The sequence below is a fragment of the Hyperolius riggenbachi genome, chromosome 4, assembly GCF_040937935.1.
Source record: "Hyperolius riggenbachi isolate aHypRig1 chromosome 4, aHypRig1.pri, whole genome shotgun sequence".
In the NCBI taxonomy this organism is placed as follows: Eukaryota; Metazoa; Chordata; class Amphibia; order Anura; family Hyperoliidae; genus Hyperolius; species Hyperolius riggenbachi.
The window spans coordinates 25,337,372-25,364,482 of NC_090649.1; the positions used below are offsets into that span (position 1 = coordinate 25,337,372).

The window sequence follows — 27,111 nt, forward strand, 5'->3', positions numbered from 1 at the left end:
TAAAGTGCTGCAGAAGATGTCAGTGCTATATAAATACATAATAATAATATGGTAGGACATTAGCCTATGACTATGGTAGGATTAGAGTGTAAGCTCCTCTGAGGACAGTCAGTGACATGACTATGTACTCTGTAATGTGCTGCAGAAGATGTCAGTGCTATATAAATACATAATAATAATATGGTAGGACATTAGACTATGACTGTGGTAGGATTAGATTGTGAGCTCCTGTGAGGACAGTCATTGACATGACTATGTACTCTGTAATGTGCTGCAGAAGATGTCAGTGCTATATAAATACATAATAATAATATGGTAGGACATTACACTATGACTATGGTAGGATTAGAGTGTGAGCTCCTCTGAGGACAGTCAGTGACATGACTATGTACTTTGTAAAGTGCTGCAGAAGATGTCAGTGCTATATAAATACATAATAATAATATGGTAGGACATTAGCCTATGACTATGGTAGGATTAGAGTGTAAGCTCCTCTGAGGACAGTCAGTGACATGACTATGTACTCTGTAATGTGCTGCAGAAGATGTCAGTGCTATATAAATACATAATAATAATATGGTAGGACATTAGACTATGTCTATGGTAGGATTAGATTGTGAGCTCCTCTGAGGACAGTCAGTGACATGACTATGTACTCTGTAATGTGCTGCAGAAGATGTCAGTGCTATATAAATACATAATAATAATATGGTAGGACATTATGCATAAAGGCAACACATATTAGTCTACCTGCTGTGCCAATGGGTTTCTTGGGTGGCTTATTGAAGACTTGGTCTCCAGGGTTGGGTGGTGGCGCCATGTCTTGCCCTTGCCTGGCCAGCATGGGGTCGTACTCCTTGCCATCGTAGTTTGCATCAAAGAATTTCTTGAACCACTGAACAAATTCAAAGTTGTCTTGAAACTTTCCTTTCACCAGTTTCTCTACTGGAATAATCTGCAGAGAAATTATTATTATATATAATTTACTTACAAATAAGGCTGTTAATATCCAGTGAGCCACTTCCTGGTCACTGGGGAACGGTGGAAGATGATGTCAGAGGGGTGTGATTATGGCGGCTGCTATTTATCGGGCACCATAATTACTGTTCATTAGGGCAAATCGCTGCTTTTACTATTGAAGCCTACGGCGGCACCATTTTTAACGACGCTTGCACTGCGCAATTTTTACCTGTTCCGTTATAGGGGGCCACAGACACTCACACTCCCTGTACATACGTACACACCCCTGCCACACCCACAAGATGCACACACCCTGCACATACGTACACCCCCCCCCCCCCTGCCACACACACAAGACGCGCACACCACCTGTACATGTGCCGCGTACGTTAAAAAAGGGCGCCGGGAAAAAAGGGCGCAGGGTTTTAAAAGATAATCATGAATAACGTTTAAAAAAAATTTGTGTTATATTTCGTTTAAAAATAATGTTTTATAAAGTTATAAATCATTAAATAATGTGTATAAAATCGGCAATTCTAAAAACGTTAATCTTCCCTGTTTAAAAATTGAAATTTATAATAACGTTTTATAAAACATTAATACGAATTTTCCTAAAGCTATACCTAACCCTACTCTCACACAGAACCCTCCCTGTACCTATCCCTAACCCCTAGACCCCCCTGTTGGTGCCTAAACCTAAGACCCCCCTGGTGGTGCCTAACCCTAAGACCCCCCTGTTGGTGCCTAAACCTAAGACCCCCCTGGTGGTGCCTAACCCTAAGACCCCCCTGTTGGTGCCTAAACCTAAGACCCCCCTGTTGGTGCCTAAACCTAAGACCCCCCTGGTGGTGCCTAAACCTAAGACCCCCCTGTGATAAGCATTAATAACGTTTTAAAAAAATATGGTGCGGTTTTTCGTTTAAAAATGTAAAAAAAAAAAAATTGTACGGTTTTTCGTTTAAAAGTAATGTTTTAAAAAAATATTGTACTGTTTTTCGTTTAAAAATAATGTTTAAAAAATTATAAATCATTAAATAATGTGTAATCATGAGAAACAGTTATAAAACATTAAAAGTCTCCGGGCGCCGCTTTTAAAACGTTATTTTTCTCCAGCGCCCTTTTTTCCTGTTGTGCGCCGATTAAACGATATTTATTATGGGAGTGAATGGCGGCGCCCTTTTTGTCCACCTGCCTCATGCGCCCAAATTTCCTGCTTCCCCTGTACATACCCCTGCCACACACACACACACAAGATGCGCACACCCAATGTACACACATACACACCCCTGCCACACCCACAAGATGCACACACCCTGCACATACATACACCCCCCTGCCACACACACAAGACGCGCACACCCCCTGTACATACCCCTGCCACACACACACACAAGACGCGCACACCCAATGTACACACATACACTCCCCTGCCACACCCACAAGATGCACACCCCCTGTACATACGTACACACTCCTGCCACACACACAAGACGCGCACACCCCCTGTACACACCACTGCCACACACAAGACGCGCACACCCAATGTACACACATACACACCCCTGCCACACTTACAAGATGCACACAACCCTGTACACATCCCTACCATACCCACAAGATGTGCACACTCCCTGTACATACGTACACACCCCTGCCACACCCACAAGATGCACACACCCTGCACATACGTACACCCCCCTGCCACACACACAAGACGCGCACACCCCCTGTACACACCCCTGCCACACACAAGACGCGCACACCCAATGTACACACACACACCCAATGTACACACATACACACCCCTGCCACACCCACAAGATGCACACAACCCTGTACACATCCCTACCACACCCACAAGACGCGCACACCCCCTGTACATACGTACACTCCCCTGCCACACCCACAAGACGCGCACACCCCCTGTACATACGTAGACACCTCTGCCACACCCACAAGACACGCACGCCCCCTGTACATACATACACACCCCTGCCACACCCACAAGACATGCACACCCCCTATGCACACATACACACCCCTGCCACACCCACAAGATGCACACAACCCTGTACATACGTACACTCCCCTGCCACACTCATAAGATGCACACACACCCTGTACACACCCCTGCCACACCCACAAGATGCGCACACCTCCTGTACACACGTACACTCCCCTGCCACACTCACAAGACATGCACACCCCCTATGCACACATACACACCCCTCTCACACACACAAGACGCGCACACCCCCTGTACACACCCCTGCCACACCCACAAGACACACACAACCCCCAAGCACACATACACATCTCTGCCACACCCAGATGTGAAAACCCCCAGTACATAAGTACACACCCCTGCCACACCCACACGATGCACACACACCCTGTACACACCCCTGTCACACTCACAAGACATGCACACCCCCTATGCACACATACACACCCCTCTCACACACACACAAGACGCGCACACCCCCTGTACACACCCCTGCCACACCCACAAGACACACACAACCCCCAAGCACACATACACATCTCTGCCACACCCAGAAGATGTGAAAACCCCCAGTACATAAGTACACACCCCTGCCACACCCACACGATACACACACCCCCTGTACACACCCCTGCCACACCCACAAGACATGCACACCCCCTATGCACACATACACACCCCTCTCACACACACAAGACGCGCACACCCCCTGTACACACCCCTGCCACACCCACAAGACACACACAACCCCCAAGCACACATACACATCTCTGCCACACCCAGATGATGTGAAAACCCCCAGTACATAAGTACACACCCCTGCCACACCCACACGATGCACACACACCCTGTACACACCCCTGTCACACTCACAAGACATGCACACCCCCTATGCACACATACACACCCCTCTCACACACACACAAGACGCGCACACCCCCTGTACACACCCCTGCCACACCCACAAGACACACACAACCCCCAAGCACACATACACATCTCTGCCACACCCAGAAGATGTGAAAAACCCCAGTACATAAGTACACACCCCTGCCACACCCACACGATACACACACCCCCTGTACACACCCCTGCCACACCCACAAGACATGCACACCCCCTATGCACACATACACACCCCTCTCACACACACAAGACGCGCACACCCCCTGTACACACCCCTGCCACACCCACAAGACACACACAACCCCCAAGCACACATACACATCTCTGCCACACCCAGATGATGTGAAAACCCCCAGTACATAAGTACACACCCCTGCCACACCCACACGATGCACACACACCCTGTACACACCCCTGTCACACTCACAAGACGCTCACACCCCCTGTACACACATACACCCCTAAGTGCAGAGGCATTAGATTGTAATGGCTGTCTTGTAGGGTATTTTATCCATTACACAAGGCTATTACACACAGCACACACAGGCACGGCGCACTTACTTTGTCCACGCCCATCTTCTTGAAGGCCGCCTGTAAGACTTTGAAGTTGTGGATGTATTCATGCTCCAGTTTGGCCTGAAATTTCACCTTCTTCAGTAAGATACATCCGGGGAAAAGCATGTCCATAAACTGACAGTATGCCGCACCTGGAGGGGAGAGACAACAGCTGCTGCAGAACCTCTACAATGCTCTTATGTACGGGAATCTTTTATACTTATAACATTATACTTGTGGTCAACAGGAACCTGAATGAAACATGTATATTCTCAAATGTAAACCAAAGTATACATATATATATTGACCTGAAGTTACATTAAAGCACGCCTACATTGGGAGTTAAATACTCGCCTCAGTAGTAGGAGGCCTCTGGGCAGTCCTGAGGCTGTATTGGGAGTTAAATACTCGCCTCAGTAGTAGGAGGCCTCTGGGCAGTCCTGAGGCTGTATTGGGAGTTAAATACTCGCCTCAGTAGTAGGAGGCCTCTGGGCAGTCCTGAGGCTGTATTGGGAGTTAAATACTCGCCGCAGTAGTAGGAGGCCTCTGGGCAGTCCTGAGGCTGTATTGGGAGTTAAATACTCACCTCAGTAGTAGGAGGCCTCTGGGCAGTCCTGAGGCTGTAGTTGGAGTTAAATACTCGCCTCAGTAGTAGGAGGCCTCTGGGCAGTCCTGAGGCTGTATTGGGAGTTAAATACTCGCCTCAGTAGTAGGAGGCCTCTGGGCAGTCCTGAGGCTGTAGTTGGAGTTAAATACTCGCCTCAGTAGTAGGAGGCCTCTGGGCAGTCCTGAGGCTGTATTGGGAGTTAAATACTCGCCTCAGTAGTAGGAGGCCTCTGGGCAGTCCTGAGGCTGTATTGGGAGTTAAATACTCGCCTCAGTAGTAGGAGGCCTCTGGGCAGTCCTGAGGCTGTATTGGGAGTTAAATACTCACCTCAGTAGTAGGAGGCCTCTGGGCAGTCCTGAGGCTGTATTGGGAGTTAAATACTCACCTCAGTAGTAGGAGGCCTCTGGGCAGTCCTGAGGCTGTATTGGGAGTTAAATACTCACCTCAGTAGTAGGAGGCCTCTGGGCAGTCCTGAGGCTGTATTGGGAGTTAAATACTCACCTCAGTAGTAGGAGGCCTCTGGGCAGTCCTGAGGCTGTATTGGGAGTTAAATACTCGCCGCAGTAGTAGGAGGCCTCTGGGCAGTCCTGAGGCTGTATTGGGAGTTAAATACTCGCCTCAGTAGTAGGAGGCCTCTGGGCAGTCCTGAGGCTGTATTGGGAGTTAAATACTCGCCTCAGTAGTAGGAGGCCTCTGGGCAGTCCTGAGGCTGTATTGGGAGTTAAATACTCGCCGCAGTAGTAGGAGGCCTCTGGGCAGTCCTGAGGCTGTATTGGGAGTTAAATACTCGCCTCAGTAGTAGGAGGCCTCTGGGCAGTCCTGAGGCTGTATTGGGAGTTAAATACTCGCCGCAGTAGTAGGAGGCCTCTGGGCAGTCCTGAGGCTGTATTGGGAGTTAAATACTCGCCTCAGTAGTAGGAGGCCTCTGGGCAGTCCTGAGGCTGTATTGGGAGTTAAATACTCGCCTCAGTAGTAGGAGGCCTCTGGGCAGTCCTGAGGCTGTATTGGGAGTTAAATACTCGCCTCAGTAGTAGGAGGCCTCTGGGCAGTCCTGAGGCTGTATTGGGAGTTAAATACTCGCCGCAGTAGTAGGAGGCCTCTGGGCAGTCCTGAGGCTGTATTGGGAGTTAAATACTCACCTCAGTAGTAGGAGGCCTCTGGGCAGTCCTGAGGCTGTAGTTGGAGTTAAATACTCGCCTCAGTAGTAGGAGGCCTCTGGGCAGTCCTGAGGCTGTATTGGGAGTTAAATACTCGCCTCAGTAGTAGGAGGCCTCTGGGCAGTCCTGAGGCTGTATTGGGAGTTAAATACTCACCTCAGTAGTAGGAGGCCTCTGGGCAGTCCTGAGGCTGTAGTTGGAGTTAAATACTCGCCTCAGTAGTAGGAGGCCTCTGGGCAGTCCTGAGGCTGTAGTTGGAGTTAAATACTCACCTCAGTAGTAGGAGGCCTCTGGGCAGTCCTGAGGCTGTATTGGGAGTTAAATACTCGCCGCAGTAGTAGGAGGCCTCTGGGCAGTCCTGAGGCTGTATTGGGAGTTAAATACTCGCCTCAGTAGTAGGAGGCCTCTGGGCAGTCCTGAGGCTGTATTGGGAGTTAAATACTCGCCTCAGTAGTAGGAGGCCTCTGGGCAGTCCTGAGGCTGTATTGGGAGTTAAATACTCGCCTCAGTAGTAGGAGGCCTCTGGGCAGTCCTGAGGCTGTATTGGGAGTTAAATACTCGCCTCAGTAGTAGGAGGCCTCTGGGCAGTCCTGAGGCTGTATTGGGAGTTAAATACTCGCCTCAGTAGTAGGAGGCCTCTGGGCAGTCCTGAGGCTGTATTGGGAGTTAAATACTCGCCTCAGTAGTAGGAGGCCTCTGGGCAGTCCTGAGGCTGTATTGGGAGTTAAATACTCGCCTCAGTAGTAGGAGGCCTCTGGGCAGTCCTGAGGCTGTATTGAGAGTTAAATACTCACCTCAGTAGTAGGAGGCCTCTGGGCAGTCCTGAGGCTGTATTGGGAGTTAAATACTCGCCTCAGTAGTAGGAGGCCTCTGGGCAGTCCTGAGGCTGTAGTTGGAGTTAAATACTCGCCTCAGTAGTAGGAGGCCTCTGGGCAGTCCTGAGGCTGTATTGGGAGTTAAATACTCGCCTCAGTAGTAGGAGGCCTCTGGGCAGTCCTGAGGCTGTAGTTGGAGTTAAATACTCGCCGCAGTAGTAGGAGGCCTCTGGGCAGTCCTGAGGCTGTATTGGGAGTTAAATACTCGCCTCAGTAGTAGGAGGCCTCTGGGCAGTCCTGAGGCTGTATTGGGAGTTAAATACTCGCCTCAGTAGTAGGAGGCCTCTGGGCAGTCCTGAGGCTGTATTGGGAGTTAAATACTCGCCGCAGTAGTAGGAGGCCTCTGGGCAGTCCTGAGGCTGTAGTTGGAGTTAAATACTCGCCGCAGTAGTAGGAGGCCTCTGGGCAGTCCTGAGGCTGTAGTTGGAGTTAAATACTCGCCGCAGTAGTAGGAGGCCTCTGGGCAGTCCTGAGGCTCCTCTGTTATGAAGCAGGGTTTCTATTCATCTGCCATACTCATGGGTGTGGACAGGGGCATGAAGATGGCACCGCAAGGGCTGCACAGGCCCAATAGAGAGAAGCCGCTCATGCAGAGCTTCTTCCCTCACTCTGGTGGGCATGCATGGACCTTACTTATGCATGCCCACTCTGGATGCATCCCCCCCAACCTGGGACAGTCCTGCAGAATTCGGGACGGTTGGGGGGACTGCTATTCCACTCACAAGTATAGACTCCCTAACAGTGCTACTGCCTATAGAGCAGCCCCTAGTGGCTGCAGCTCTGGTGCTTTGAGTCCGCCAGGAGAAAAGCACAATATAAATATTATGTTTAGCTGAAGCTGGATTTCTGCTGAAACTTTCAAAATTAAGCTTTCCGTAATAGGAGTTGATTACTATCCAATCAAATTCTAATGGAATAGCAATTGATCAGCTAGGCACGTGTCGCCTTAATTGACCAGTGTATGGCTAATTGTGGTGATTGAGCGTAATTGACAAGCTGGGGCCTCCCTATACTGGGGTGGGGTGGGGGGGGATGTCGATACACCTTTGGTTATGCTGAGTGCTACTTACTGTATACTGGGAGACAACTATGGGGGGCTACCTCTTGCTATTTAATACTGGGGGCACCTCTAGCTACACAGTACTGGGGGCACATCTTTTAATATTGATGGGCACATTCACACCTGTCTTCCCATTACTTTTGGGGGTATATCTAACTACCCTAACAACCTAATTATTATTATTTTATTTATTTTTTGGGGGGCAAGCTGCGTGATAGTGATTACAGTAGAGTCCCCATTATCTGGAACTCAGGTATCTGGCAGTCTCAAGCAAGCGGCATGCCTGGATGAGAGAATGGAGGAGTTCCTTTTCCGTGTTGCAGAGCGGTGCTCAGCGGAAGCAACTCACGAATTCCCCGGGTGCCGTTCCTCTCCACTCCTGTATCTCCCAGCTGCTCTGCTGCATCCTCATACAGATCCCAGCATGTCACCTGACCCACATCAGGTCACAGGAGCCATGCAGAGCAGATGCAGCAGAGCAGCTGGAAGCCGCAGGAGTGGAGAGCAGCAGCACCCGGAGGATTTGTGAGTTGCTTCCGCTGCACACCGCTCTGCATTTCACCAAGCAACCAACAAACACACATACCTGGCATCAGGCTGGAAATGGGGATTAGGGGAAAATGATTCAGCCCAGTTATGTTTGCGGGGGATAGGCTGTGCTAATCTAATAAACACAGTGCACATTTAATTTTTTGCATAATTTTACCGGTTCCAGGCTACTTCTTGATGCCGCCTGGCTGGAAAACGTTTCTGAGGAGAACACTGAGCTATATTATTGCCCTCAGAGGCAAATCAGATTCCAGATCTCATTGTCAACACTCAGCTTTGGAAGTGAAGCGAGGAAACTGATTGGTTGACATGAAAAGGGAGCACATTACACAGAGAGCTCCGCCCACTCCAGCTTGTCCGCCACCTACCTGAGCACAGCTGCTCGATCTTGGTGTAGTTGAGCTGTATGGAGTCGTTGACCCATGCCAGCATGTCATGTCGACTCAGATTATCGCTGGTCACAGAGGTGGAATAAACATTGACCGCCATCCCCCAGCTGCAAGACACAAGAGGAATCATCACTGATGAGATCTGCCAAGCTGTCCATATTTTTGAGTGCATAGAAAAATGCAAAAACATTACGTGGATGAACACAAAAAATCCTGGTTCTTAAAGAGGAAATCCAGTGAAAATAATGTAATAAAAAAAGTGCTTAATTACAATAATGATGTATAAATGATTTAGTCAGCATTTGCCCAGTGTAAAATCTTTCCTCTCCCTGATTGACATTCTGACATTTATCACATGGTGACATTTTTACTCCTGGCAGGTGATGTTACTGGAAGGAGATGATGCTTGCTGTTTTGGCAGTTGGAAACCGCTGTTATTTCCCACAATGCAACAAGGCTCCCACAGTGTGATGTCAGAGCTGTGAGGTGCTCAGCACAAAGTCAGCTATACAAAGCCCCTTGATGATCTGTTTGAGAAAAGGAATAGATTTCTCATGGGAAAGGGGGTATCAGCTACTGATTGGCATGAAGTTCAATTCAAGGTTACGGTTTCTTTTTCAACGGCCTACTGATGCGGAAAAATGCATGCAATAGGGGCAAGTGCGTTCCCTGTCTGTGGACACAGAGTAACAGCTCATACTGAAACTGCTACAAAGGCTGAGCCAAAATGCTACATACAGCATCAGCACCATGATAAGTGCCGTTATGGATGTAGTGACATACTGCAATCATATGATAGAAAGTCATCCATGTCGGACCTCAATCATGATGCAAAATTATGTCAACGTCATTGGGGAAAAGATGCTTAAAGACAATGAAAAACCTATAAGGACACCCTGAACCCCCATCTTTTCCCCAATAAAGTTTACACAATTCTGCATCATAGTTTGGTATCAGGCTTTGTTTGTAGATGACTGTGGTCTGACATGGATGCCTTTCTCTTATATGATTGTAACAGCTCATACTGTACATCGGGGGTTCCAAAGCCAGTGAAAATAATGTCTGGTCTCCCAGAATTCTCTGAGAAAGAATTCAGCATTTCTAAACAGTCTAGGCTGTGACATCACTAGGAGGGCGGGGATACATACCAATATACAACAATAAGTATAGATATAGGAAGTGTTTCTGATGCTGAAGCCAGGAAAATTACAGTAAAAGTGGCTATCCTGAATAATTCTTTGCATTCTGCTCTCTGTCACTGCAGGGCCTCTGTAAGCCTGTAGTGTGCTAACATGTCCCCAGCAGCAGCAGCACGGGAGCTCCTGTAAATGAGATCTGGGAACCGGCGCTCACACCATCTGCTGCCTTATAAAATATGTTTATACAATCTTCCTCCTCCCAGACAGGCTGGCAGAGACGGGCGCACATACCAGCAGATGCTTCCTGCCAGGAATGCCAACCACAGCGGCTGTCCAGCATTCCTCGCGGTGATGCTCCCAACACATACCTCCCAACTTTTTGAGATGAGTAAGAGGGAAACTTAAGCCATGCCCCTGCCACACCCCTGATCATGCCCTCGCCACACCCCTAGTCAGCATACCATAAAGATTTCATAAGAAAAATATGTTGTTTTATAATTCAAACCACACTGGTCCTTTCTATCCTGGTTCATTTTCCTTCATGTTAACATTTTAATATTAGTAATATATCAATTTTAAGGATGGGAATGAAGTTTAGAGTCAAACACATTTTCAGTAGAGAAATATATACAGTATATTTACATAGAAAGATGGACAAATGAAAGAGGGACAAAGTGACAGGGCTCCCAAAGAGGGACAGTTGGGAGCTATAGTGTACATCACTCTGCCAACTACACAGCCTGGCTCTACCCAGATCCACAGGACATCACCAGCCCAGCACCAGAGGCGGGCATACCTGTGCTATCTCACAGCCTGGCTCTACCCAGATCCACAGGACATCACCAGCCCAGCACCAGAGGCGGGCATACCTGTGCCACCTACACAGCCTGGCTCTACCCAGATCTACAGAACATCACTAGCCCAGCACCAGAGGCGGGCATACCTGTGCCACCTACACAGCCTGGCTCTACCCAGATCCACAGGACGTCACCAGCTCAGCACCAGAGACGGGCATACCTGTGCTACCTACACAGCCTGGCTATACCCAGATCCACAGAATATCACCATCCCAGCACCAGAGGCGGGCAATACCTGTGCCACGTACACAGCCTGGCTCTACCCAGATCCACAGGACATCACCAACCCAGCACCAGAGGCGGGCATACCTGTGCCACCTACACAGCCTGGCTCTACCCAGATCCACAGAACATCACCATCCCAGCACCAGAGGCGGGCATACCTGTGCCAACTACACAGCCTGGCTCTACCCAGATCCACAGGACGTCACCAGCCCAGCACCAGAGGCGGGCATACCTGTGCCACCTACACAGCCTGGCTCTACCCAGATCCACAGAACATCACCATCCCAGCACCAGAGGCGGGCATACCTGTGCCACCTACACAGCCTGGCTCTACCCAGATCTACAGAACATCACTAGCCCAGCACCAGAGATGGGCATACCTGTGCCACCTACACAGCCTGGCTCTACCCAGATCCACAGAACATCACCATCCCAGCACCAGAGGCGGGCATACCTGTGCCACCTACACAGCCTGGCTCTACCCAGATCTACAGAACATCACTAGCCCAGCACCAGAGGCGGGCATACCTGTGCCACCTACACAGCCTGGCTCTACCCAGATCTACAGAACATCACTAGCCCAGCACCAGAGGCGGGCATACCTGTGCCACCTACACAGCCTGGCTCTACCCAGATCCACAGAACATCACCATCCCAGCACCAGAGGCGGGCATACCTGTGCCACGTACACAGCCTGGCTATACCCAGATCCACAGAATGTCACCAGCCCAGCACCAGAGGCGGGCATACCTGTGACACCTACACAGCCTGGCTCTACCCAGATCCACAGGACATCACCAGCCCAGCACCAGAGGAGGGCATACCTGTGCCACCTACACAGCCTGGCTCTACCCAGATCCACAGAACATCACCAGCCCAGCACCAGAGGCGGGCATACCTGTGCCACCTACACAGCCTGGCTCTACCCAGATCCACAGAACATCACTAGCCCAGCACCAGAGACGGGCATACCTGTGCTATCTCACAGCCTGGCTCTACCCAGATCCACAGGACATCACCAGCCCAGCACCAGAGGCGGGCATACCTGTGCCACCTACACAGCCTGGCTCTACCCAGATCTACAGAACATCACTAGCCCAGCACCAGAGGCGGGCATACCTGTGCCACCTACACAGCCTGGCTCTACCCAGATCCACAGGACGTCACCAGCTCAGCACCAGAGACGGGCATACCTGTGCTACCTACACAGCCTGGCTATACCCAGATCCACAGAATATCACCATCCCAGCACCAGAGGCGGGCAATACCTGTGCCACGTACACAGCCTGGCTCTACCCAGATCCACAGGACATCACCAACCCAGCACCAGAGGCGGGCATACCTGTGCCACCTACACAGCCTGGCTCTACCCAGATCCACAGAACATCACCATCCCAGCACCAGAGGCGGGCATACCTGTGCCAACTACACAGCCTGGCTCTACCCAGATCCACAGGACGTCACCAGCCCAGCACCAGAGGCGGGCATACCTGTGCCACCTACACAGCCTGGCTCTACCCAGATCCACAGAACATCACCATCCCAGCACCAGAGGCGGGCATACCTGTGCCACCTACACAGCCTGGCTCTACCCAGATCTACAGAACATCACTAGCCCAGCACCAGAGATGGGCATACCTGTGCCACCTACACAGCCTGGCTCTACCCAGATCCACAGAACATCACCATCCCAGCACCAGAGGCGGGCATACCTGTGCCACCTACACAGCCTGGCTCTACCCAGATCTACAGAACATCACTAGCCCAGCACCAGAGGCGGGCATACCTGTGCCACCTACACAGCCTGGCTCTACCCAGATCTACAGAACATCACTAGCCCAGCACCAGAGGCGGGCATACCTGTGCCACCTACACAGCCTGGCTCTACCCAGATCCACAGAACATCACCATCCCAGCACCAGAGGCGGGCATACCTGTGCCACGTACACAGCCTGGCTATACCCAGATCCACAGAATGTCACCAGCCCAGCACCAGAGGCGGGCATACCTGTGACACCTACACAGCCTGGCTCTACCCAGATCCACAGGACATCACCAGCCCAGCACCAGAGGAGGGCATACCTGTGCCACCTACACAGCCTGGCTCTACCCAGATCCACAGAACATCACCAGCCCAGCACCAGAGGCGGGCATACCTGTGCCACCTACACAGCCTGGCTCTACCCAGATCCACAGAACATCACTAGCCCAGCACCAGAGACGGGCATACCTGTGCTATCTCACAGCCTGGCTCTACCCAGATCCACAGAACATCACTAGCCCAGCACCAGAGGCGGGCATACCTGTGCCACCTACACAGCCTGGCTCTACCCAGATCCACAGAACATCACTAGCCCAGCACCAGAGACGGGCATACCTGTGCCACCTACACAGCCTGGCTCTACCCAGATCCACAGAACGTCACCAGCCCAGCACCAGAGACGGGCATACCTGTGCCACCTACACAGCCTGGCTCTACCCAGATCCACAGAACATCACTAGCCCAGCACCAGAGGCGGGCATACCTGTGCCACCTACACAGCCTGGCTCTACCCAGATCCACAGAACATCACTAGCCCAGCACCAGAGACGGGCATACCTGTGCTATCTCACAGCCTGGCTCTACCCAGATCCACAGAATATCACTAGCCCAGCACCAGAGGCGGGCATACCTGTGCCACCTACACAGCCTGGCTCTGCCCAGATCCACAGAACGTCACCAGCCCAGCACCAGAGACAGGCATACTTGTGCCACCTACACAGCTGGGCTCTACCCAGATCCACAGGACGTCACCAGCCCAGCACCAGAGACGGACGGGCATACCTGTGCCACCTACACAGCCTGGCTCTACCCAGATCCACAGAACATCACCAGCCCAGCACCAGAGGCGGGCATACCTGTGCCACCTACACAGCCTGGTTCTGCCCAGATCCACAGGACGTCACCAGCCCAGCACCAGAGACGGGCATACCTGTGCCACCTACACAGCCTGGTTCTGCCCAGATCCACAGGACGTCACCAGCCCAGCACCAGAGACGGGCATACCTGTGACACCTACACAGCCTGGCTCTACCCAGATCTACAGAATATCACCAGCCCAGCACCAGAGACAGGCATACTTGTGCCACCTACACAGCCGGGCTCTACCCAGATCCACAGGACATCACTAGCCCAGCACTCGAGGCGGGCATACCTGTGCCAACTACACAGCCTGGCTCTACCCAGATACACAGAACGTCACCAGCCCAGCACCAGAGGCGGGCATACCTGTGCCACCTACACAGCCTGGCTCTACCCAGATCCACAGGATGTCACCAGCCCAGCACCAGAGACGGGCATACCTGTGCCACCTACACAGCCTGGCTCTACCCAGACCCACAGGGCCTAACCAGCCCAGCACCAGAGACGGGCATACCTGTGACACCTACACAGCCTGGCTCTACCCAGATCTACAGAATATCACCAGCCCAGCACCAGAGGCGGGCATAACTGTGCCACCTACACAGCCTGGCTCTACCCAGATCTACAGAATATCACCAGCCCAGCACCAGAGACAGGCATACTTGTGCCACCTACACAGCCGGGCTCTACCCAGATCCACAGGACATCACTAGCCCAGCACTAGAGGCGGGCATACCTGTGCCACCTACACAGCCTGGCTATACCCAGATCCACAGAACATCACCAGCATGGCTAGAGGTGGGCAGGGCAGTGACTAGGGGTGTGTGGGGATGTGACTAGAGGTGGGCAGGGCAGTGACTAGGGGTGTGTGGGGATGTGACTAGAGGTGGGCAGGGCAGTGACTAGGGGTGTGGTGTGAATGACTAGAGGTGGGCAGGGCAGTGACTAGGGGTGTGTGGGGATGTGACTAGAGGTGGGCAGGGCAGTGACTAGGGGTGTGGTGTGCATGGCTAGAGGTGGGCAGGGCAGTGACTAGGGGTGTGTCGGGATGTGACTAGATGTGGGCAGGGCAGTGACTAGGGGTGTGGTGTGCATGACTAGAGGTGGGCAGGGCAGTGACTAGGGGTGTGTGGGGTGTGACTAAAGGTGGGCAGGGCAGTGACTAGGGGTGTGGTGTGCATGACTAGAGGTGGGAAGGGCAGTGACTAGGGGTGTTTGGGGTGTGACTAAAGGTGGGCAGGGCAGTGACTAGGGATGTGGAGTGCATGGCTAGAGGTGGGCAGGCCAGTGACTAGGGATTTGGGGGTGTGACTAGAGGTGGGCAGGCCAGTGACTAGGGGTGTGGTGTGCATGACTGGAGGTGAGCAAGGTGGTGACTAGAGGTGTAGTGGGGGTGTGACGAGAGGTGGGCAGGGCGGTGACCAGGAGTGTGGTGGGGGTGTGACAAGAGGTGGGCAGGACGGTGACTAGGAGTGTGGTTGGGGCGTCACTAGAGTTGGTTTGGCCGGTGAGTAGGGTATGATGGGGCGTGACTGGAGGTGTGGCAGGGGATGTCTTAAAGGTGTCCCTCTCTTTTATGCCAAAAAGTTGGGAGCTATAAGCATGCTCCACATAATACAACTTTGTGGGACCGCAGAGTAGCGTGATCCGTGGGACGTATGGCTGCTAACTAAAATATGCAAAGACATTGCTATTTCCATTCATTGTAGTGAATGTAATCACTACTGCATTGCCGAAAATCGCATCGGAATGGAAGTGCTGTGCGTTGCGTCAACATTTTCCTTCAGGTCAGGAAAAGGCCTAATAAAATGTAATAGAATGCACGAAACAGACATATGTACAAAATATACATTTACTGGTTATTATTACATAATTTTACATCACTGTATAAACTGTAATAAGTAGTTTAAAACCAAAAATCATAGTTTATATATGTCCAAATCCATTCCAGAATAGTCTGAAAGTAAATTATTTACCTATGTCTCACCATGTTTGACATAGGACTCAACTTACAAACAAATTCAGCTTAAAGGACAGGTCCGAATAAAAAAACAAACAAAAAAAACATTCTCCTGGTGAGGTCGGCCTCTGCACCAGAGGGGCCACCGGCGGAGAGCGGAGGCCCGGCGAGGGCACAGGACAGCTGCCGTGGGTTGGAGGAAGCCCCGGGTAAGAAGATGTTTTTGTTTTTTTAAGAGCTTGGACATTCCCTTTAAGGTGTCCATACACTTCTAGATGGCCACCAGATCTACCATTAAATAGATCCCTCTCTGATTAAATCTGATAACAAAGGAATCTATCGGCTGCCTGCCAACAAATTATAGATTTTAATTCAATTCAGCATGAAATAGATTCAAAATCGGTGAAGCTTACACCCCCGGCCTTGCTGCCCTCAGACCTCCCCCATCTGTGCTCCCTTGGCCGGCAGCAGAGCTCTCACCTGTCCTGCTGGCACTTGTCCTACCGAATGCGGTGGTTTAACTTCACATGGCCAGTCTCCTCCTCCTGTCCCTCCTCTCTTCCTGGTCATGTGACACAAGTTGAAGTTCAAACACTAGAGCTCCGGCGTGTATGCTGCCAGACCTCTAGTGCTTGAACTTCAGCTTGTGTCACATGACGAGGAAGAGAAGAGGGACACAGGAAGGAGGAGACCCGCCACATGAAATTAAACCGCCAGACCCCTAAGGACACGTGCCAGCAGGACAGGTGAGAGCACTGCCACTATTTTGTGTTGGCTGTCACTGAATTGAACGCTGACAGTATCGTGCTCCTGATCAAGCAAAATGTTCTGTCCTTCCAAATCCATCGATTTCAGAGGGAAATTATTTGAGTTACTGATTTCAAGCACATTCAATCACTAGTGTATGGCCAGTTTAGCTAAAAATCTCCCAGAGTGGAACCTGTTTGCAAGTACGGGACAACCTGTACAAACAATAACGTAATACATGAAAATTATTAAAGTGGACCCAAGGTGAGAGTTTTATGGAGGCTGCCACATATATTTCCTTTTAAGCAATACCAGTTGCCAGGCAATCCTGCTGATCCTCTGCCTCTAATACTTTCAGTCATAGCCCTTGAACAAGCATGCAGCAGATCAGGTGTTTCTGACATTATTGTCAGATCTGACAAGATTAGCTGCATGCTTGTTTCTGGTGTAATTCAGACACTACTGCAGCCAAATAGATCAGCAGGGCTGCCAGGCAACTGGTGTTGTTTAAAAGGAAACTTATATGGCAGCCTCCATATCACTTTCACCTCGGGTCCACTTTAAGTTACATACAGCAAAACAACAAAGTGATTTAGGGTACAACACATATGTATAGTTTTAGTTTTTGTACCAATTAGCAAAACGAGCAATTTTATATTTGCTTGGATTGGCAATTTATAAAGAATCTCACGTATTTCATCTTGTGGGATCTGTGAAGGCCGTAACATCGATTTCTCTGAAAATGCTGTGATGGGCATTTGTGCAGATTTGGAGGAGTGTATGAAAGCACTTACATCTTCTAAATCTATAAATCCAGGTTTAAATAAAAAACAGTAATATATGGGCTCGAGGGGAGGATGGGTTTGGGGGAGGATCCTGTTATGTGTGTAGTTTTTGCCTTATTCACCCCAATGAGGAGAGACGTAGATGATTGGCATTGAAGGGGTTATTATGGCGCATTAGTGCGGCCATTAGGGGGCGTAGATGGTGGGCAGTGAAGGGGTTATTATGACGCATGAGTTAGGCCATTAGGGGGCGTAGATGGTGGGCAGTGAAGGGGTTATTATGGTGCATTAGTTAGGCCATTAGAGGCGGAGGTCGTTGGCAGTGAAGGGGTTATTATGGTGCATTAGTGCGGCCATTAGGGGGCGTAGATGGTGGGCAGTGAAGGGGTTATTATGACGCATGAGTTAGGCCATTAGGGGGCGTAGATGGTGGGCAGTGAAGGGGTTATTATGGTGCATTAGTTAGGCCATTAGTGGCGGAGGTCGTTGGCAGCGAAGGGGTTATTATGGCGCAATAGTGCGGCCATTAGGGGGCGTAGATGGTGGGCAGTAAAGGGGTTATTATGGCGCATTAGCGAGGCCATTAGTGAAATCCTTGGGGCTGGTGTCCGGGTGATGTAGTGACAATCAGGGGGGATTCTCATCCACGTAGCACTGAACATCTGTCCATTCACATAAGTAATCCTGATCACAATTTCATGTTTTCATTTTCTGCTGGATAAATCCCTCGACAGCTGCGCCAACCTGAGCTTTTCCTGACCCACATCCCTGCGGGCAGCAGAAATACCTCCTAACGTGTCACAGCTCCTAAATGCCCCCTATAAGGGTGACAGTCATTACATGGAATCTCCCTGTCTGTTGTTAAATGTTCCCGACCTCATTCTTCTAAACAAAAATAATGAGTAAATTCCGCTCACAAAGACAATTCCACACACACCTCGTGCTGATTCCCTGCCAGCCTCGGCACATCAGTAAGCCTTAGTTGCTGGGATTCTGTCACAGGTTCACTGGTTGTCCTTCCTTGGACCACGTTTGGAAGGTACTGCTGTATACTGAGAACATCCCCCCAGGACCTGACATGTCGGAGATCTGGGACACAATCGTCTAGCCATTACCAAAGTCACTTAGATCAGATCCTTTAGGTGACTCTATATCAGTGGTGTCAAACTCAAATACAAAGTGGGCCAAAATTGTACACTGGGACCTACTCGCGGGCCATCATCAATATCTACTGGCCGCCTTCCTCCCTTATAAAGTTCTCTAGTGTCTAGAGGTCCTCCCTCCCCTATACAGTTCCCTGGTGTCTAGAGTCCCCCAGCCTCTCCTATACAGTTCCCTAGTTTTTAGTGTTTTCTCCCTACCTCCCCATATGGCCTCCCTGGTGTTCTAGAACTTCACCTCCTATATAGCTTCCCTGGTGGTCTAGAGTGGGCCAAACATAATGCTAAGTGGGGAAACCACTTGAGGGCCAAATTTATTGGCTCTGAGGGCCAAATTTGGCCCGCAGGCCGGAGTTTGACATGTATGCTCTATATGTATCTATTGTTAAATGTATTGGAGGCAGATGATCAGCAGGACAGCCAGGCAATCTGCATTGATTAAAAGGAAATAAATATGGCAGCCTCCATATCTCTCTCACTTGCCTGTCCCACTGATGTGTTGGCTCTGGTAGTGTCAGAATACAAGGCCAGGAACATGTATGTGGCCACTGCATGTGACACTTTGGTCTGGGCACCTGATCTGCATACTGGTTCTGTACTGATGGCAGAGATTCAACAGAAGGGCATTGTTTTAAAGGAAATAAATATGGTAGCGTCCGTATCCCTCTCACTGCAGGCTCACTTTAAGATTTTCCTGCTTTCAGCAGTTCCTAGAGTTGGCTGTGCTTGTTGCCTAGGCTACTTACAGTTGTGAATAACATTTATTTCAAAGAAGGTTTTAACTCACAGCAGCAGTATACAAACGTCTGGGCAGTGGCTTCTTAGCTGCAGCATCCAGCATTTAAACCAACACAGCTGCTGCCCAGTCAATGCAAATATGTGTGCTCTTAATAAGAGCTCAGGCACACAGGCAATAGAATGTCACATATGGTCCCTCTGCCCCTCCATAGCTACAGACACATCGCTAGTTTTCAGACTAGTAACGTGTCTGTTCAGCCTCAGCCCTGTACCGATCCTTGCTGGGCCACAGGCCTTGAAGGTGTGTACAAGGCTTAAAGTGTACACATAGAGGCTTCCCATCACCTCCTCCGCTGCCATGCATGGACTCTCTGATCATAGCCTGCAAGCTTGGCGGATATGTACCTGTGGCCACACTCTATGCCATGTACAAGCGTTGCCATACTGCTCCTGCGTGAGTACAGCTGCACCTGCGCAGTAAGCCATAGACTTGCGCAGAAGCCCAACGGTACACCACAGGCACAGCTGCACTCGTGCAGGCGCAGTACGGTCACGCTCATGCAGGAAAAAGAGCGTGGCCTCAAACTTTCAGAAGGTCCCAGGATCGTGGTGGTCTGGAGGAGAATGTGGGAAGCCTCGCAGGATGTCCAACTCCAGTCCTCCAGCCTCCAGGGCCGAGGTCCTCACACACAGCTCAAATTAATTACTGGAACTCAGTGTTCTCCCCAGAATTTTTTTTACAGCCGGGTGGCATGAAAAAGTAGCTGGGTGGGGCGCAACAAGGGGAATGCAGCATAGGAGTAATATGAGGAGGGTGGAGCACCCGGCTAAAAGAGCCTGGGGAGAACAGTGGAACTGAATTAGAAAGGTGTGGTTCATCAAGTAAAACACATTTCTCCATTTCTCTGTCCATCCTAAACACTGGCTGGATCGGTCCTCCAGGCCTGGAGATCCACACCTGTGCATGGGATCCAGAAGCTCCCTTTTTCTTAAAGGACACCTGAAGGGAGAGGGATATGGAGGCTGCCATATTTATTTCCTGTTAAAAAATACCAGTTGCCTGGCTCTCCTGCTGATCTATTTGGCTGCAGTAGTGTCTGAATCACACCAGAAACAAGCATGCAGCTAATCTTGTCAGATCTGACAATAATGGCAGAAACGCCTGATCTGCTGCATGCTTGTTCAGGGTCTATGGCTAAAAGTATTAGCGGCTGAGGATCAGCAGGACAGCCAGGCAACTGGTATTGCTTAAATATGGCAGCCTCCGTAACCCTCTCACTACAGTTGTCCTTTAAGTACCTAACTTTTCTTTTTTGTTCGTGCCTCAGGCTTGCTTTAGGGCCCGTGGCGCGCACGCTGGCACTGGCTCTAAATGAGAAGGCATACAAATCCCTCAGCTGTGCCATGCTTGGCAAATTGGGAGGCAGCCTATTCATTTCTATAGGCTACACGTCCCAGTCCAAATTGCGGGGAAATGCTGCAAATCACCCCTAGTGGAAATCAGCTGTAAGGAACTTGGACCAAGGATTGCACTTCATCCCAATAAGTAGCTGATACCCCCTTTCCTATGAGAAATCTTTACCTTTAATTGAATAGATAATTCAGAACTTTTGCTGATATTGTGGTGACACCCCTCCCACAGAGTGATGTCATGACCATGCTCCTGAAACCTCATTGCATTGTGGGAAATAACGGCTTTTTCCAATGGCCAAGCAATCAGTATCTCCCTCTGTGCATAGAGCTCTCAGTAACGAACATTCCGTACAGATCACCTGGCAGATCTAAAGATGTCCAGTTTCGTATATAGTTGGGAGTATAATCTTTTTACACAAAAGGGAAAAAGAGAAAACCTTTAATCCTTTTTAGGGTGATCCACTCTACCCTATCAATACTTCACATATGTAGAAAGGACCATAAAGAATTCTTTATGGTCCTTTCTACATATGTGAAAGATCTAAAGATGTCACCACCAGTCATACATTTCACGATGTAAATCCGAGAGAGGAATGATTTTATAATTGACAAACACCGAGTAATCTTTAAATGGATATTGTAAACAATAAGCCATTTTATTCATGATGTTATTTTCACTACAGTTCCCTTTAAGTGCACTGAACACACAGTGCTGCCTATACACCTATGTTCTGTACATACTGAGCTGTATAGCTGAAATCCGCCCAGCTGCCCACCAGTGTGCCCAGGCCCAGAGAAAGCTGGCATCCAGGGCTGGTTCTAGACTTTGTGCTGCCTGAGGCAAACTTGTCAGGTTGTCGTCCGCCCGCCCCCCCCTCTCAGCTGACTTGTAATGATCACACAGCACCCAATAATTTACTCTGCTTCAGTTAATATATTAACATGACATTCTGCAACTCAACACAATATTACACTGGCAGGCTGTGCATCTGTGACAAACAGCCTGCTCACCCTCAGCCACTCCATTCCTCCTCAGTCAGGACAGCAGTGCCACCTCCTCCCTTCTCCTGTGCAAGTCAAACACTGCTGCTCTCCTTCCTCCCCCTCCTGACTGTCAGACTCTTCACACAGCACAACAAGCTGCTTTTCCCCAATGATGACCTCTTCACCTCGCTCTCCTCTCGCTTCTCTTCCTACTCTGACTGCATGCTGTTAGTGTAAACACAGTTCAAACATGCTGCCCCTGTAATCTCTGAGCCTGATGCAAATGTTTCACCTTGCTTCATGAGAGAACCGGCCCTGCTGGCATCCATCCGATGAAAGGAGATATTGCTGATGTTTTAGTGGAGCGGAGTTCACCTTTAAATGCTGATACTGCAGAGAACAGCTGCTATAAAAAGCATTCCAGTCTCACTTTATCTCACGATACGGGTTACATAAGAGATGCTCATTACATAACTGCACTCTGGCAGCCGCGGCTCTCCGGGGACTGCCGTTCCTGATAAATCCGCTGAATTACTCTCGCCTAGATGCAGAGATTTCCTGCCTGTAAATGGCGGCACCATCGCCTCTCTTAGAAGTGTTCCCAAACTCGGGAAATCTACAGGTACATTTCTCTCACAAGGACAATTCCACACATCTCTGGCAATTCCAATTTGTGGCAAAGGATGGAAATTTGGGTGCACAGCGGCACCCAAATTTACTTTTTTTTCGCCACAAGTTCTGACTTTTATAATGTCTGCGATATGTGGCACGAAAGGTACATTTTGGCCGCTATGCAAAATGCAATGCTGCAAAATTTACTTTCACTGCCGAAAGTCTGGAAACTCGGGTGCCGAAATTAACCTTACTTGCCGCATATTGCGGCAAGTAAGGGGATTATAGGGTTAGGCATCACCAGGGGGTCTTAGGGTTAGGCATTGGGAGAGGGAGGGCTCTGTGTGAGAGTAGGGTTAGGCTTACCCTTAGTAAAATATTGATAAGCATTACTGATATTTTACTATCAGATTCCATGTGAGAAAACGCGAAAGAGCCGCCGCCATGAGCCAGCGGCAGGCGGCTCCTTCCGCGCATACGGGCCCCACACACGGAGAGGCAGCCGCCTCCTCTCAGTATGAGGCGGCTGTCTCCATGCAGGGATCTACGGAGCGCGGAGAAACAGCCGCGTCAGATGCGGCGGTTAGCACGCATGCCCCCGCCGCGGAGGTACCACAGAGCGGGGCTGGTGTGGCTGGGACACGTAGTCCCTCTAGAGTTCGAGTGACGCGCGCGCGCGCGCACTCAGGCAAGGTTTTTTGGGCTAGCCAGGGGTAGTCAGCTGACCAGGCTGGTCAGCTGACTCTGGCTCCTCTCCTCATTGGTCCAGCACTTAGGGAGGCTGACTCTGGCTCCTCTCCTCATTGGTCCAGCACTTAGGGAGGTGCTGGAGAGGCAAGTGTGTATATATACTGCTGGTTGTTCACTTGCTCTTTGTCTGGCGTGCGATCACATATGTGGGAGCACCCAGATCCGTAGTCAGATCCGCAAGTGTGCCGGGACCAGCTGGAGCTGTAATCCTACACTTAGCTAGATTCTGTTGATAGCTAAAGTACTAGTTTGATTGTGATTATCTGTTATGACCCTTTTGCCTGCCTGACTCTCCTCTTGAACTTTGATCTTGTACCTCGATATTTCTGCTACTCTGTTACCGAACCCCAGCTTGTTCTTAGACTCTGTTCCTGCCTCCTGACTCTGTACCTCGATATATCTGATACCCTGTTGCCGACCCCTGCCTGTACTTAGACTCCGCCTTTGCCTCCTGTTCCTGTACTTTATCTGTCCGTGTGTGTACGACCTGGCTTGTCCGACCTTGAGAACCGACCTTATTGTTAGAGGCGGTTCCCCGTCCTGTTAGTGACACTTCCTCCAGAGTGTCACTTTTAGACAAACCTTTTCAGCCTGACTCCTCCCGCCTTGGAGAGCTCAGGTTTGCGGAAGGAATCTGTGCAGTACTCCTTGCTGCACTGAGGCCTAGTCCTCTAAGTGTTACTGTTACACCTAACACTACACTCTACTCAGGTGAACAGAGGTTAGTTTGTATATCGGATTATCGGTGATACTGCAGATCGCTTATAATCTGGTATATTTCTGTATTCCCAGTGATACTGCAGATCACCGGTAATCAGATCCTCTCTGTGCTTCACCGATCGTTATATTCCAGCAGTAGAATGTTGCTAATTGAAGCGATATTCTGCTAGTGGCAATCCCTGCGCCCTTTTTTCCAGCAGCCTTTTTTCATGTATGCCCGTGGAGGGAAGGGGAGTGGGGCTGGCAAGCAGTAGCTGTAATAGAAAATAACAATGGAGGCCAGACATGTTTTTTCAGAATGGTGACATGTCTGTGGACATCGGGAGACACCTATGCACTCTTTGGATAGAAACCCAAAACAATCGTGAATCAACGTTTTAGACAACTGAAGTCTAAAGGTGCCCATGAATGATACAATGTTGCTCTTACAATCTTGCCAAATCCATGTAGTAGAGGGAGAAACCGAGTAAATATTCAATGAATAGAGACTTTAGGTAGTCCCAGAAGCAGCTAATTTGTACAATCGAGAGTGTATCATTAGTAGGCACCATTAAGGTGAGTAGGAGCCCTACATAAGTACCTGTTACTGTACATACAGAAAGCAGCAGTGCATGAGGCTGAGAAAATCAGCTCATTTGCATCCTTTATTTCTTTTACAGATTGTACCAGAATTGACTAATGTGTGAGATGGAAAAGATTGAGGCTTGCAGAGTGATAAAGTTCCTGCATTTGAAGGGTAATGGTGCCCGATGAAAAAATCCTCTTCATCCTGTTCCAACTGTCTAGAAAGATCACGCCATGTTTGTTTCTGGGAAGGGGTTAGCAAACGTGGCACCCTTAGACATGTGCGGTTCATCATGAATCATTTTCCACACACTACCGTAACTGAGGCCAGCCTCATTCATGGTCATTTAGACTAGTTGTAATGCTGGGCATACACGGCTCGATTCTCCCGCTCGATTCTCCTGCTCGATTGATTCCCCGCTCGGTTCCGCAGGCGAATCTCTTATCTTCTGCTCATTTTTCTTATCTTTTTCCATTGTGTTCAATGAGGAATCGGGCGGGAAATCGGACATGTCGGACATTATCTATCGAGCCATCTAAATGGCTCAGAATCGAGCCGTGTATTCCCAGCATTAGTCTGTCTTCCAGGATTAAACACTCCCCTTTCTTCACTGTGGCTGCATTGTCCCTCAATGATGGTCTTTGGGGTCTTGGCTGGTCTGTGAGGGACATGTGAGCACATTCTTCACTGTGGCTGCATCGTGCCTCAATGATGGTCTTCCAGGTCTTGGATGGTCTGTGAGGCACATGTGACCACATTGTTCACTGTGGCTGCATCCTCCCTCAATGATGGTCTTCGAGGTCTTGAATGGTCTGTGAGGGACATGTGACCACTTTCTTCACTGTGGCTGCATCCTCCCTCAATGATGGTCTTTGAGGTCTTGGCTGGTCTGTGAGGAACATGTGACCACTTTCTTCACTGTGGCTGCATCATCCCTCAATGATGGTCTTCGAGGTCTTGGATGGTCTGTGAGGGACATGTGACCACATTCTTCACTGTGGCTGCATCATCCCTCAATGATGGTCTTCGAGATCTTGGATGGTCTGTGAGGGACATGTGACCACATTCTTCACTGTGGCCACATGGTCCACCAGTAATGGTCTTCCAGGTCTTGGCTCCTCTGTGAGGAACATGTGACCACTTAGTGTCAGAAGATGGGCAATCTTTCCATAAACCGCTATAATCTCACCATGAATACGCCTGGACACTATTACCCTCCAACAAATGCAAGACCTCTTATCACACAGTGAGCCTCAAGCTTTTCCATCTCACACTTTAATCACTTCTGGAACCATCTGTAAAAGAAATAAACTAAACAATGAGCTGATCAATGTTGATACTGAAAAAATGTGATCAATATACCATAATAACTGCCCGGTAATAATTAAAGCTTTATAACCCCCCCCTCATATATAGATATATTGGATGTATGGCAAATATTCAAATATATGACTTCACTGGGACCAACCGTGTAAAATTATTTAAATAAACACATGGTGTAGCTGCAAATAAATTTTACACACTTACCTTGTCATCAGTTCCTCTCAGAAGCTCACCATTTTGTTCTAACAATGATTCCTTTCAGTTCTGACAAGATTGTGGCAGAACTGAAATATATCAGTTGGTGTCAGTTATATATCAGTTGCTGTCAGTTATAACTGAAAAGACAACTGATGATCAAGGTAATGTCCATGTTCCACTATGGCTCAAGTGGGCGATATTACAGTTTAACAGTGTGTTGACCAGGAAGCTGTTATGGGGGTAATGGCAATTTTACAAATGGAGCAATGAGAATTTCATTGATCACAGGGGACAGAAAGGATGCAGGAGAGGCGAGAGAGATTAATGAGTAAACTACACAGGAGGTAAGTATGAAGTGTGTTTGGTTACTTTGATTTTAATTTCTCAGTTCAGGATTGCTTTAAAGAAAACTTGTAACAAAAAACAAAAAAAAAACCCTCTGGGGGGATACTTACCTCGGGAGGGGGAAGCTCTGGATCCTAACAAGGCTTCCCCCGTCCTCCGGTGTCCTGGCAATCCAGCGCTGGGACCCCCTGAACAGAGGTGAGGTACATATTTACCTACCGCGATCCTGCGCAGGTGCACTAGCAGCTCTTCAATCGGGCTAAGGTGGGGTAAGTCAATCCTGATCATATCCGCTCTACTGCGCAGGCGAGAGTCCTTTGCATCTGCGCAGTAGAGAGAATCGGTCAGGCTCTGCTATTTCCACCTAGCCTGAAAAAAGAGCCGCTTATGCGCCTGCGCTGGATCCCGGCAGGTAAATATTGCGGCGCCTGCGTAGTACTTGTCAGGCTTTGTGGAGGAGGTTTTAGGGGAGCCAGCGCCGGATTCTCCCAGGCTACAGAGGACGGGGATGACTTCGCTAGGATCCCAAGGTAAGTGTCTCCCAGGACATTTTTTTGTTACAGGTTCTCTTTAAAGTGATCTTTGCGTAGCTGTATAACAGGCCTTGGAGTGAGAAGGTTTCTCT

At 49.6% G+C, this 27,111-nt stretch overlaps 1 protein-coding gene across 7 annotated transcripts in view; it reads right to left on the bottom strand.

Annotated features, from left to right (window-relative positions):
• The window catches only part of MAPRE3 (microtubule associated protein RP/EB family member 3), a 148,898-nt gene that overhangs the window by 19,569 nt on the left and 102,218 nt on the right, over positions 1-27,111 (bottom strand). For all 7 annotated transcript variants that reach the window (XM_068279877.1, XM_068279874.1, XM_068279875.1 and 4 more), the window contains 3 exons: positions 9,043-9,170; positions 4,433-4,578; positions 751-955 (listed from right to left, as the gene is read on the bottom strand). In XM_068279877.1, the coding sequence (XP_068135978.1) occupies positions 751-955; positions 4,433-4,578; positions 9,043-9,163 (472 nt within the window). In that variant the 5' untranslated portion in view covers positions 9,164-9,170. The remainder of the gene's footprint in view (positions 1-750; positions 956-4,432; positions 4,579-9,042; positions 9,171-27,111) is intronic.